This window comes from Pan troglodytes, chromosome 12 (assembly GCF_028858775.2).
Source record: "Pan troglodytes isolate AG18354 chromosome 12, NHGRI_mPanTro3-v2.0_pri, whole genome shotgun sequence".
Classification (NCBI taxonomy): domain Eukaryota; kingdom Metazoa; phylum Chordata; class Mammalia; order Primates; family Hominidae; genus Pan; species Pan troglodytes.
The window spans coordinates 20,762,854-20,777,509 of NC_072410.2; the positions used below are offsets into that span (position 1 = coordinate 20,762,854).

Sequence of the window (14,656 nt, forward strand, 5' to 3'; positions counted from 1 at the left end):
CTGCCCCTTCTCCCCAGGTACTGAGAGAGTCACCTGCCCCTTAGCATTGCTGTGAGGTAAGAAGGAGGCACTGACTGGGCGTCATCTCTGACCATCAGAGTTAACAAGCTTTAGAGCATGCATTTTGGACAGCAAGTTCACCAATTTTGCCCACCTTCTGGGTCAAAGGAAAAAATAAATAAAAGCCCTTTGTAAAACATAAAAGTCTATACAAATATTCCCTTTATCATTTTTTGGACAGGTAAAGTGATAAGTTAATAGTAAATTGATAAGAAGTTAATAAACAGTTAATGATAAGGCTCACATTTTAATCCATTTTAGAAGCAAGTGAGCAGAGGGAGTAGAGTTTAGCTAGAAGAAGGGAGTTAGGGCTCACTGTTAAGCCAATAGCCTCTGACCTCCTCTCCCCTCCCCTCCTCCAGCTCCTCCCCACCTGCTTCCCCGCAACAGGAAGAACTCTGCAGAAGGTCTCCTCACCTTGTTGAGGCCTGGGAATGTGCAAATGTGCAGGTAAGCTGTGGACTGGACAAAGAACAGATTCTCAAGGATAACAGTACAAAATTTGAAAATTTTATTGGAAAATAAGTACAGTCTATTGATCCGTGATGCATGCTGTACATGAATTTGGTGCTTTAATATACAAAAAATTTGGCTTCTGCTGCAAAATTATATAAACAGGTTAAAAAACTCCTTCATCATTAACTAGTACAAACATAATTTATCAAAAATGTCATTTAAAAAATGGCTCAATACCTTTTATTGCAAATAAGAAAGGCAAGAGAGGGAAAATATAAATTGTGCTAAACCAGTTTTAACAACTGGTAATTAAATATTTTGTTGCATTTGCAAACTCTTCTTCAACACTTAGGGCATCTTTTTAAAAATGCCATTAAAAACTGCAAGAAAATCTAATTAATGTGGAAGGCATTAAAAGTTTTTTGTTTTGTTTTAGTGGGGACAATAAGTCAAAGGAAGTTCACGGGGAACTAGGAATGTGTCTTCTTCCTCCAGAATTCAACCCTTAGAAGATGGGGAATGACTTTGCACTTTTCTGTTTGGATCCTCCTCCACCCACGCTTATCCATTGATTCTTGTCCCTCCTTAAATTCCAGCTGCCATTCTACTTGTAATTCTTGGTCATCATCACCCCCACTCTCTGGCCAATTTTGTCACTAACCTAAGTTTCCAAACTGGCTTGCTTTCTTGGCACTATGCATGCTGACACATTTTCTGGATGACAGACTAAAATAATCTGCAAAATTAAATTTGTAAAACATCTAACAGGCTTTTCAGGACGTGACATCCCTGCTCCATGGGCTTCTGGCTGTAGTCTGTGTGCCAAATGAAAGCTAGGCCCTGTCTGTTGGAACAGCAGCTCCAGAACAGCACTGTTCCTTCAAGCAGGCAAAGCAGGCCCAGGAGAAAGCAGGTGGAAAGGCAAGAGTCAGAGACTTAAACTCAATGTGTTTTTGTTTAGGAGGAAAATTATTATTCCAAATAAAAGTTGGTGTTCACCCATATTAAATACAAGAAATATAAAAACCAAAAGTCCTCTCTATGTTCATACAACTCTTAAAACTGTGCTTGTGTCCTGCAATCAGTGGCATATAAATTTGGCTTTCATTTTTAATGGAAATGAAACATTTTAAGAAATGTTTGCCTCTAGGGAAAGAATTGAAAGTAGAAGAGTTTTTCATAAAATCTAAACACAATTTTTGAAAATTCCAACATTTAGAAGTTTGGAATTTGGTGTCTTGAATAAAAGCATTCCTAGACTCGGTCACTTCCTAGCAAAATGTCATTTCTTCTCACAAACGTGCCAGTGTGGAGTGAGGGGGGACCATTATTGACCTGAAATCAAGTACTCAGAACACCAGACTAGAAGCCAGAAATGGAGGCTCAAGTCCTAGGTTCAATAGAACTTAGAGTGTGATTTTTTTAAAAAATAGGTCACTTTCTCTATATATAAAATTAGAATAATTGCAAAAATTAAATAAGATAATTGGGGAATGTTTTTTAACATAAAGCATTACATAAATCTATGTTACATGTGCAAATTGCTCCTGGAAGGCAGTGAGGGACAGAGACAGCCACCACAGCCTCTCCCTCAGAGAGCAGCAATTCCAGCTGGAGGGAGACCAGCCTCCCTGACGTGCTCACCGCCATCTCTGCAGTGGGCCTGACCAGAGAGAGAAGGCTGGAGAGGAAGTCGCCTCTTAGGGAAAGTCTCCCGGAGACTGTGGAATTGGAGGATGTTCTGAATTTTGGTAAAATCCTGATCAGCTAGAGAAAATGCGAGAAGGCCTCCTAGGCAAAGGAGGAGGAAGGGTGCAGGCAAGAGCAGAGACAGAGGAGTGCTGGGGGCAGGTGACATGGCCACCAGGCCAACCTGGGAATTCACACAGCGGGACAGCGAGGGGAAGCTGGAGGACAGGGCAGGGAGGTGGTCTGGGAGTGACATGCTGGTGGGAAAGCATGGGCTTCAGCTCCTGAACAGGTGGAGCCCCCGGGAGGTGCTTCAGCAGGAGCTGGATGACAGAAGAGCGGCATCATGGGAAGGATGGTTCATGTGTGGGCTGTGCAAGGGACATTGCAGACGGAGGAAGCCACTAGGGAGCTGTCCCTCCAAAGACGTAAAATGCAGGATAATAACAAAGGACAGGATGGTCATGCCAGGGAGGAAAGCATTAAGAAGTGGATCAATTCCCTGCTACTGTTGCTTTTTTAAGTTCTCTCCCTCCTGTGGAAAGCTAAGATGACTTCAAAACTTTGGAATCCTGGAGAATCCCTTTGTTCATTGAAGTGAGTTTTCAAGCTCTGTAAAATAAAATTCGGTCTTCGGACACTAACTTCTGGCTGGGGATGTGTATGGAAAATACAAGCAGATGGAAAGTTCTCCAAGAATATGTCTCCCTTCCTCAGTGAGGTGTCAGTCTCACTTTGCCTGCAGCACCTCTCAGGAGAGCTGCTCCAGGGTCAGTGACTCTACAGGGTCCCCAGACGAGGCATAGCCCCGCCCTTGGGCTGTGGATGACTTAACAAAGCCATCTGTAGACGGTGGCTATTTCCTTCTTGCCCTTTCTTCTAGTTTGCTGTCTCCATGCCTTTTCTTGGCAGTTCAAACATTCAGAGAGGGCATTTATTGCCCTTTTTTTGAGACGGAGTCTTGCTCTGTTGCCAGGCTAGAGTGCAGTGGCCCGAACTCGGCTCACTGCAACCTCCGTCTCCCCGGTTCAAGCAATTCTCCTGCCTCAGCCTCAGGTGTAGCTGGGATTACAGGCGTGCGCCACCATGCCTAGCTCATTTTTGTATTTTTAGTAGAGATGGGGTTTTGCCATGTTGGCTGGGCTGGTCTCGAACTCCTGACCTCTGGTGATCCACCCACTTCAGCCTCCCAAAGTGCTGGGATTATAGGCGTGAGCCACCACACCGGGCCTACTGCCTTTTTAAAAGATCTTCCCAAGCCCTCTACTCTGAAGTGCCCTGGCCTGCTATTGACGTCATGGCTTATTCCCTTATTAATCTGATTCCAGGTGACCTCAGGGATAAAGGATGATACAGTTACATTCCATGAACTCTGCAAGTCAGCATGAGGCACAACCTGGCCTGCAACGCCATAAGACAGGAGGCACCTAAAGAACTCTTGGCAACTTCTCCATGCTACCCGAGAGGCACGTGAGCCTCTCTTTGCAGTTTCTCCTTAGTGGCTGGTGACAGTAACTGGTGTTTAGATGAAGGTGACCGTCGCTGGACTGGCATGTGGTACCTGACATTCTTCCAGAACCTTGTCTTTGCAGACTGTGGTCCCTGTGTAAAGTCCCCTGACCAGCGGATAGCCCCATGTTTCTGCTTAATGAATTTAATCGATTCTGGCATTTTCTCATAGTCTTGGATTTTCTCCAGCTCAAGCAGGACAACTTTAATTCCATCCTGAACAAGAGCATTATACATGGCTATTTGCTCTTCAGATGAACCACCCAGCCAGCTGAAGCCTGATGTTTCTCTGACTAAAATGATAATCAGTCTTCTGCTTTTCTTTACGTTTTCATTAATGACCTCAACAATGTCTGAAAAACAGGAAGCACAATATAGTAAGTAAAATTCTATTTATCATCATTCTCTCCTGAACCAAAGCCACACAAGGCTTTTCACAACCGTATGGCTCCTAACGCCTTTTTCTTGCCTTACTTAAAATTAAAGGAGTTTCCCATGTTTTTAATTAATTAATTTTAAGAGACAGGCTCTTGTTCTGTTGCTCACACTGGAGCGCAGTGGCGTGATCTTGGATCACTGCAGCCTCAAACTCCTAGGCTCAAGCGACCCTCTCACCCTGGCCTCCCAGGGTTGTACTGAGATAAAAGGCATGAGCCACTGCAAACCTCCCATTTTATAGACTAACTCAAAAATTGGCCCTCAAAAGACAAATATTTCATTTAGAACTCAGAAAACTTTGTTGGAATTTTAAAAACTTATTATTCAATCATTTGATCTCTACCACTCCTGTTTAATTGTATCAGTTGTAAAGCAACTGTTGGGTATAACTAGTCATTAAGTTTTTCAAAACTAAATGAAAATCACTTAATTATTGCTCTGACAAAATATGAGAGAAGTAAATGCATTTAATAAATGTAAAAATCATCATACACTTCTGAAGAGGTTCTTAAAATTGTGAAACATATACCCCTATGCCACGATCTTCTAGAAAGATGGAATCCACATTTTACTAAGTAGCTTTACAACAATAAGCCTTTACTCTGTTCCATTACACACATACCTTCCCCAACGTAGTCATCCCTTCCATAAATGAACAGCTTATATCCACACTGTTTTTCCAAGACCTCAGGCAAGACTTTAAACACAAAAATATCACAGTCAGAGGTAGACCCTTCCCCAACGGTCTTTGGATACAGTATATATGCGTCATAGGTCTTTCCATCTGAAGCTAAAGGAAAAACATAATGTATTTAGAACCACAAGGCAAAAATAAGAGATTTGGTAAAGTCAGTATCACAAACATTCATTACATAATGAACTATTCATCTTTTTTTGTACAATGGCATGACTGAAGCAGCAATACCAAAAATATAATCCCTTTAAAAAGTGTTCATCTCTTACAAGGTTTCTATTTCTTGTGTTTTACTGCAAATTTGTTCTTCTATTTGGAGGCTGCCTCGTATACTCTTAGTATAGAGCCATCCTTAAAGTCTCCCTGTCCTCATCTTCTTCCCCAGAGGTCTCAGCCCTGAATTCTATCCATTCATTTTTTTTTAGATATTGTGGTATTCCTTTTTTTTTCACAAAGTTTAAACAAAGGAGAGAGAGAGAACCTCCCTGATGCACGAAGATCTAGTCATTTCATTTCTTTCATTAAGGTATGATCTCTGTCTGTCCTATTCATCACAGAGCAAGGCCTCCCAATGGCTTGTGCATAACTGAATTTATAAACAGATGCTCTAAATACCTGTTTATTCTACCAATATGAATGTTGAGGCAGGAACTTAGAAAACAATGATATTCAGCCTAATGAGTTACAAAACTATAATTCTGTGTAAGAATAACTAGTATTCCTGTATATGCCACTTTTCATTTTAGAAACCCTCTTAGTAAAAACCCTCTTAGTCATCTTCTACATCTCCTAACTATCCCTTATCTCCAACAAGAAATACTGCATGGAATACAAAATTATACCTTTTATTGGGAGAAAATCATAGCAGGAATCCCTGTACCAAAGCACAATGTCAATCTTGAAGATTTTATAGATGAAAACAGAACACACAATTATGACTGTCAACGTGACACATATACCAATCATGTGCTTCTGGAAATTAGTGACTATAGCAAAAAGAAAAAAAAAGGAGAAAAAATATTAGAACCAAAAAGAATTAAAACTTTGAGCACAGCAAATTAAATATCTTCGTCTCAGAGAGCCCATATCTGGGAATGGCCTGCATTCAGACAGTATTAACTCATTCATTATTATCACTTTGTAATGGATACTAATGTACAAAGCAATGATAAAACTAAGGTGCATTCTATGAAGTTTCTACCTAAATAGCATAATATACAATAACATGGAAAAAAATACCAAAGACCACAGGATAGAGCATTCCACAGTAAAACAGGGAAAAGTTAAAATCACTCAAAAGCCTACAAAAGTTCCCTGAGGTCAGAGAGTCCATTGGGTAAAGTTAAAGACTGGTGGAAAGCGAATAAGGTGGAGGCTTAGGGAAGTTTCACATTTCCACATTCTCCTGGCCTCCTTCTCTACTTTGTTATCCAATAATTAAAGAGGAAGCTGGGGAGCAGATGGAGTAGGTGATGGGGAGGGGGCTAGAGAAGAGGAAAGAGGGAAGAAAAAGAAAGTACCCTCTAAATATCAGGAACCATGTAAGCATCCAGAAAAGGGAATCTAAAAGCTTTATTTACTTTTCCAATTTAAATGATTTGGATATAAAACAGAAATCAAGTTATACCATTTTCCAGACAAATATCCAGCTGGCCCAAATGATAGTTCACACTTACGGTCTTAAGTACTGTCGCTTCATACAAGATCATGATGTCTGTAGTAATAATCCTCCAGATTTATTTTTCTTATTTAAGACCACCATGACTATACTTGGTCCTTTACAGTTCCCTATGACTTTTACAGGTGTCCACAAAAACACACCCATACAAACACTGACTCTCACTTGCACAAATACTGCTGAGATTTTGATAGAAATTTTTTGGAATCCATAGATTCATTTGGGGAAGAACTGATATCTTCATAATATCGAGTCTTTCAATCTATGAACATTGTATATCCTTCCATTTAGTTCTTCTCTAATTTATCTCAATATTTTTTAGTTTGTATTACAGAGGCTTTGAACAGCTTTTGCTAGATTTATTCTTAAGTATTTGATGATTTTTGATGCTACTGTAAATGTTATCTTTTAAATGTAATTTCTATTTGTGTGCTGCCAGTATTTAAACATACATAGAAGTTAATTTATAGAGTCTTTCAGATATTCTTCCATGCACGCAATTATAATAGCCTATGTTTAATTAAACCACAAATTACCTTAAAATGTTTCACAAATACTTTCAATATTATGTTTTATTATACCAATTCATGAAACCCAGTGACTTCTGATGTCCTCTTTGAAAGCGGATATTTAGTCTTACCCTATGCATCATCAATGTAGTTCATTGGGTACCCACAATGTACCAGACCTAACTTGCCATTAGCTGTGGAAATAGAATGATTACTAAGATAAATGGTTGCCACCATCACAGAATTTATAGTTAAGTATAGAAAACTAAGTACCATAGATCCTGTGACATATGGTGCTACAGAAGTACATACAGAGGCCCTAACCTCCTCTCTTTGGGCCGAGAGCTGGGTTAAGGGCAGGCAGCAGGACAGAAAAGCTTCCAAGAAGAGAGAGTTCAGCAGAAGAGTAAAAGAGAAATAGAAGTTACCCAAGTAATGAGGAAGTGAAGAGTGTTCTAAGCAGAGGAAATGGCATTTCAAACTTCAAAGTCATGGAATCTTACTACAGTAAAACAAAATTGCATTTCAATTAGTTTGTTGTTTACCTGGATATATTAACTGGATATACGCTGCATCTATACCATGTGTATTCTTGGCAAAACAGGTAAATGGATGTTTATAAAATCTACTTTCAATTTCCGATATATTAAGCACTGTGATGAGGGTACTCCTTCTTTTGTTTGCAGGATTTTCCACACTATTCGAGAGAGAGAGTAAATAAACTTGTGTAAGTTAATTGCATCAACTACAAATAAGACCTGTATACCCTGTGTATTTCCTTATTTGTGACAAAATTGCCACTGAAATAATCACCCTGCCCAATCACAGTCACAACATTCAGACTGCTGGCAACACTAATCTGAGATTTTATAACCCCAAGACCACTGTCAGTAACAGGCTCAGTAGCAGAGAAAGCAAAAAAATTACCACTTCCAAGAAGAAAAATGTAGACAAATGCATTGTGTTCTCCATGAGGCACAGAGGAGACACTAAACAAGAGGAGATTGGGGCAGATGACAAAGTGCTTTGCAGGTGTTGTGAAGGAGAGGTCATGGGAAGCCAGGAGATCCTTGTCCCATAGATGAGCAGTAGGAAACCAGTAGAGGCTTTCAAGAGCAGTGGATTGCCTGATTCTTGAGCTCATTAATGAGTCTCTTCTAAGCTACTTGAGGAATATGAAGAATAATGAAAGATAATTGCTTCGTTGAAATGTTGCAACATGTATAACGTAAGAGAAAGGCTTCTAAGTGGTCTGTAATTTGCACCACAATGACAAGTATTTTTTACCTTAAATGTACAAGATCTTATAAATTCTACTTAGCTTAGCAAAAAAAAAAAAAAAAAAAAAAAAAAAAAGGCAGCAAAGGTTAGGAGCAACTAACACTTGCTTTTAAACTAAACCGACAAGGTTATATAAAATATCACGTGGGATTTAACATCAAAATGTGAATAACTCTTAGCATACATACCTGTAATAGTCTTCCCCTAGCACTGGGTCATCTTCATCAATTACTGACCCATTCCACTTCCAGTAAGCAATGTCACTCAACTGGCCGGTGACATTACAGATCAATTGTATCTGGGATCCTGCAAAGAATGTATTTTTAATCTTAACATTAATTGATTTTTTCTGATCTATCTAGATTAATAAATGGCTATTGAATTAAAATTTTAAATGTAGAAATGCACAAAGAAAAAGGAAAATTACCCTAAACCCACCACCCAGAGAAAACCACCATTAGTAACCTTATGCGTCTCATTCCTTATCTTCTCTGTGAACATGTGCAGTTTTTGAAATGGGGTCTTTTTGCCTACTATTTTGTAATTACTGTGGATTGGGAATTTGGGCCCACATGATTTGTCTTCCAAAATAGACTCTGTCATGGCTGCTTAGCATTCCATAATACATATACACTATGATTAACTATTTCCTATTGATGAACACAATTTCCTAATTTTTCACTATTATGATTAATATTTTAATGAATAGCCTTATTTGTACACATCCTGAAGTATTAAAATCTAGAAGCAAGATTGAATTAAAGAAACATATTTTAAAAGCTAACCCCTCTCTTTAGTGAGGCTGTGTCAGTCTACCCTCTCTCCAATAGTGTATGTGAGCACGATTTTCCCCAAAACCACCAGATAACAAGTGTTTTTGGTTAGACGTTGCCTTTTGAGAGAAGAAAATGTCACTTAAGTTTTCATCTACATTTCTTGAATTCACGGTGAATCAACACGCTTTTCATTAGCTTGGTGCTCATCGGCCTTCCTTTTTAAAAACTGTTATCCCTCTATCCATTATTTAATTCCATTTTTAAAAATGAGACACAGTCTCGCTCTGTCACTCAGGCTGGAAGTGCAGTGGCACAATCTCGGCTCACTGTAACCTACTCCTCCTGGGTTCAAGTGACTCTCATGCCTCAGCCTCTTGAGCAGCTGGAACTACAGGTGTGCACCACCACACCCAGCTAATTTTTGTATTTTTAGTAGAGACGGTGTTTCAACATCTTGGCCAGGCTGGTCTCAAACACCTGGCCTCAAGTGATCTGTCCACCTTGGCCTACCAAAGTGCTGGAATTACAGGCTTGAGCCACCACGCCTGGCTGGATGCATGCTTTAAATTTCAGTTTTTCTGAGATTAATATTCAGGGTTTTGGTTTTTTTAGTTTTTTCCTCTCTTATAAATTCCACATATTTTCAAAATTTTTCTAAGATATTTTATGGACACTTCTAAGACATTTACTGGTGCAAATGGCATTTGTTTCCTATTATGTTTTCTAGCTGGTTATTGCTAAACAAGTCTTATATTTTCGAATATTAATTCTAAATGTTAATTTATCATCTGACTAATTTATATAGAATTAATTCTAGTTTTTCCCGAAATTTTCTTGGGATTGGTATGATCAGGAAACAATAATAAAAATGTCTTTTTTCCCTTGTGGTAAGCATACCTTGTTTTTTTCCTTCAATTGCATTAGTAGGCACTTCTAGACTGTGCTCAGTAATAGTGGTTACATGGGCATCTTTGTCTTGCTCTTGGCTTTAGTGAGAAGGTCTATAGTATTTCACCATGAAGAATATTAGTGACTATTGGCTTGCATTGATGTTATTTATTAAGTTAAGGAAATATCTCTCAATTCCTATTTTTCTAAGTCATTTGAGGAGTAATGGTATTGGATCTTATTGCCTATTTAACACCCTTCAGGATAATCCTATGACGGGGTACTATATGCTTCTGATCCATTGTCAATATAATACATTAAAATAATTATTTCCTAATTTGAAGGTTTTTTTGTAGATTGAGAGATCAATGCAGCCTAGGCATCAGAGCTCTCAATTACACACTTCTAGGGCAGGCATTTTCAACAGGGACTGTGGCCAGTAGGGCAAAAACTGGTTCTTGGGGAAGAGGCAAGAAAACCTTAGATATTACATGGTTTGTGGTACTCCAAAGGGCCACAGTATATCAGCAAATATAAAAGATAACTGTAGTACTGAAATTTAAAGACAGGAAAGAGAATTAGGTGGAAGAAGACTTTTCAGACTCTAAAGGGGAACAATTTAAAACAAAAAAGATGGTTGAGAAACATTGTTCTAGAGCCTATTGGCCCATATTTAATTTTGAGTTTTGACATTTTTGTTTCTGTCTAAGAATGTCTTTCTACCACCTTCCACCATAAATAACAAGTACAGAATTGGCCAAATACAGAATTCACAGATCACAAGCATATACCTTCTAACCTCTGTATGGTTCTTGACTGCTGTCATGCAGTTACTATTACAGAAGACAATTCCAAGGCCAGCCTATTTTGGGTCCTCTGACACAAAGAACCACTTTTTCTCTCTTGATCAGTGGTTTCCAATAGAACTTTCAGTGATGATGGAAATGTTCTATATTCGTGCTTGTCTGTACAGTAGTCACTTGTCACATGTGGCTATTAAGCCCTTGAAATATGGCTAATGTGACAGAGGAACTAATTTTTAATTTAACTAAATGAATCAATTGACTTAATTTAATTTTACATGTCCATAACTCCATGTGCCTAGTAACTACTGCACTAAACAGTGCAGAGCTAGATGCTTGTGGGGTTCTTTTTTTACTCTTGAATAAAAAATGTTCACTAACTTGGAAAAGTACTTTTCTAGAATGACTACCATCTTTGGGGCCTGTAGCCTTACTCTTCTGACTCAAAGCTTGGATCTGGTCATGAGAAATCCAGTCCTGAAATTGTAACACTGCTGATGTCTGTCGTACAATGATCAATTCTTCAGAAGTTCTTTAAGATGTCAAATATAATTTTTGTTTAATTCAGAGATAAGTAACACCTACTGTATTGATTCACTTTTACAGCAAACCCTAATTTTGTCATTAAATATTTTAACTCTGTGAAAAAAAAAAAAGAAAGAAATCCAATCCTGTACCAGTCAATGGCATTGCTGGTTCCTAGGCCTTTTGACCTTGGTGTCTGGTTGGTGTTTTCATGGTAGTAAGTGTCCACAGAAAAGTAGGGCTGGAGATATCAGACATGGCAAGATGTTTGCCATACAGGCAAGAAATACAAAAAATTAAGATATAATTTGTGTCACTTTCCCTCCATTTATAGATTTATACAGTAAATGGCTTAGATTATATATAGTAAAGATACAATTTATCTTACTCTTATGTTTAAAAAAAAAAAAAAACCGATTCCAGCATACCCTCACTGAAGCCCACTTACCCAAGTTTACTTCCATTGTCTCATTAGCTGGGCTCACAATCACAGGCCTTGTGGGTTTGTTTTCCTCTGAAAGAAAAACATCCATAAGGTTTGTCAGTCTCTTATAGATCAGAATCTCAAGTGACGACAACACTTAGCAAAACATACTAAATGACTTCTGGCCAGATATTCCATCAAGTGTTCAAAGCACATATGCCAGGAGACAGGAGGCAGAAAGTGAAGGAAGAAAGCTGAGGCAGAGGCCACAGCACACTGTGAATCCCGGGGCAGAGCTAGACCTTCCGAATCCACACAGTGGGGTGCTACTGAAAAACACACACATCACCAGGACCCTGGGTCCCCAGACAAATGCCTCTCTTAAGTGAAAGCATGTCAGCAAAGGCGAGAGTAGTGGAAAGTCACTTCCTTGAATTGGGTGTTATTGGCCAGAAGGGCTAGTCAATACTAGACCTGCTTGCATTTAATGACTGTGTTAATGACCCAATAGTGAGAACTACAGGGTTATGGAATAATGCTGTAATTTATTAAAATAGGCAAAAAAGTATCAAGGAGCCCCAGAAATTAATCTGACTTATTTATGAAGAGATTGGTTTCAGGGGTTTATCTGTGGCCATGAAGAAACTATGAGAAACTATAAAATTGAGCACTCGGTATTCCCCCAATCAAAAAAAAAGTGAACACCATGAAGGTAGGATATTCTCTGTTTTTTTCCCTAATGTAGACCTATTACAGTTCCTGAAACATAGTAAATGCTCAATAAATATTTTTGAATCCTTGAGTGAACAAAAAGTGCTAGGCATCACTGGTGTGGGCCTTGGGAAGAAAACAAAATATTACCTCACTCCGAGTAGAGTATATTGTTTCTACAAATGGGATCAGAAAAGGAAACAGAGAATATCAAAAACAAACTTAACCTGGCCGGGCGCGGTGGCTCACACCTGTAATCCCAGCACTTCAGGAGGCAGAGGTGGGCGGATCACGAGGTCAGGAGATCGAGACCATCCTGGCTAACACGGTGAAACCCCATCTCTACTAAAAATACAAAAAAATTAGCCGGGTGTGGTGGCGGGCGCCTGTAGTTCCAGCTACTCGGGAGGCTGAGGCAGAAGAATGGCATGAACCCGGGAGGCAGAGCTTGCAGTGAGCGGAGATCGCACCACTGCACTCCAGCCTGGGTGACAGAGCGAGACTCCATCTCAAAAAAAAAAAAAAAAAAAAAAAAACACTTAACCTAGCTGAAATAGTCCCCAGTGCCCAGTTCTCTCTCAAGTTCTACTTGCTGGTTAGGTTACTATGTTTCAGGAAAGACAGACCAGAGCTACCCAATGACAGGCTGCTAAAAACTCAAGAACATGGTTTGATACAAAGACCATTGAAAATTGGGATTCACTGATGCCTGTGGGACCATGGCAAGGAATTAACTTTTATTTAATAAAAATATTTTTAGGAAAATAAAGTATTATATAACTGGAAAAGTGAAGCTATTTATAGGGTGATCATATTCTGAGTTTGCTTGGGATAGTCCCAATTTATACCTGTTGTCCCAGCATAACTACTAATAGTCACCCCTATAACCTGCAAAAAAGTTCTGATTGGAATAACTCTTATTTTATTACATAAATCTTACCAAATCTCAATATTTACAAAAAGTTTGAGCATTCTGACTATCCCCTGGCAATTTGTGCATTTTGTTTCATTTTGCTGTGATATAGTTTTCAATATGAAACATGGTTAACGCAGAATTGAAAGACACAAGAAAATTAACAAGAACAATCATCCTACACCTATTAATTGCATAGCTGTTTTGCACCAAGCATTTCTTTGCACCAGGTACACAAGTTTCGTGTACCCCATATCTCTAATCTTCCCAATAACCTTGGGAGATTGCATCATCTTGTTACAGAAGAGGAAACAGGGTTAGAGAGGTTAACACCTAACACAGAATGAACAGGAGGTAGATTCTGGAAATGTGACTTATTCCAAAGCTCATTAGTGTCCACACCGATGCTTGCTGCTAGACACTGAGACTCACTGAGATTCCCCAGGTGCAGGCTCTCAGAACATTCCCATATACCAGCCAGAGGGAGCCCCAGAGCTTTCAGTAAGAACCATTTTTAGCCATGCCAAAGAACAACCCTCTTAAATCAGTTGGAAAACACAGCTCATAATGTCTCTATTTAATTAGAACTACATCTGAAGCAGGAATGGGAAAACATTACATAGTATTTAGTAACAAAAAAACAAAACTAAAGCCATGTGACTTTTGTGGTATCATTGAGGTCGTCTTGGATTTGGTTTCTTCATGGATAATGAAAGTAGTATTAGAATCATAGTCTCTGGGCCTTCCCAGATCTAAACCTTTTAGGGCTGGAGCTATGACTCACCTAGAGTAATAAATTCTATTACCCGGGTAATAGGATATTGCTTGCCCAAGTATGTGTAGGATGCATGACAAGTATAGTTCCCTCTATGCTTTTCAGCCACATTCATCACGATGAGCCTATCTTTGACTCCACTAAAGTGTATATTGTCAAGAAGTAGAGGTTTGCAATCCTAGATAAAGGGAGAGAGAAGCATTGAAAACCAATAACCAATAACTTTCCCCAATCTACAGTCAAAGGAGCTCCATTTTTTTCACCTTAGCAAATGTTATATTTTTAGAAAGTGACTGGAAAAGTTCCTTACATATAGTAAGTTTTAATACTGGCTTTTTGGAAACAGTTAACTATATTCCTATGACATTAAGTTTTCAAGTCTATGAGACTAGTACTATAAAGTGAAGGCCAATTTATTTTGCAAGAAAAACATGTTTGAAAAAAATGTTAACACTATATAGTTTCTTAACAATACTGCACTTCATTGATATTATGTATTTAGTACGTCTTAAGCTCTACAGGATGAT

At 38.8% G+C, this 14,656-nt stretch overlaps 1 protein-coding gene across 6 annotated transcripts in view; it reads right to left on the reverse strand.

The window, feature by feature from the left end:
* Positions 1-548: 548 nt before the first annotated feature.
* The window catches only part of IL1R1 (interleukin 1 receptor type 1), a 109,135-nt gene continuing 95,027 nt past the window's right edge, over positions 549-14,656 (reverse strand). For all 6 annotated transcript variants that reach the window (XM_016949185.4, XM_063788962.1, XM_016949186.4 and 3 more), the window contains exons 6-12: positions 14,139-14,307; positions 11,755-11,820; positions 8,503-8,620; positions 7,579-7,730; positions 5,689-5,832; positions 4,775-4,942; positions 549-4,067 (exon numbers count right to left, since the gene is read on the reverse strand). In XM_016949185.4, the coding sequence (XP_016804674.1) occupies positions 3,661-4,067; positions 4,775-4,942; positions 5,689-5,832; positions 7,579-7,730; positions 8,503-8,620; positions 11,755-11,820; positions 14,139-14,307 (1,224 nt within the window). In that variant the 3' untranslated portion in view covers positions 549-3,660. The remainder of the gene's footprint in view (positions 4,068-4,774; positions 4,943-5,688; positions 5,833-7,578; positions 7,731-8,502; positions 8,621-11,754; positions 11,821-14,138; positions 14,308-14,656) is intronic.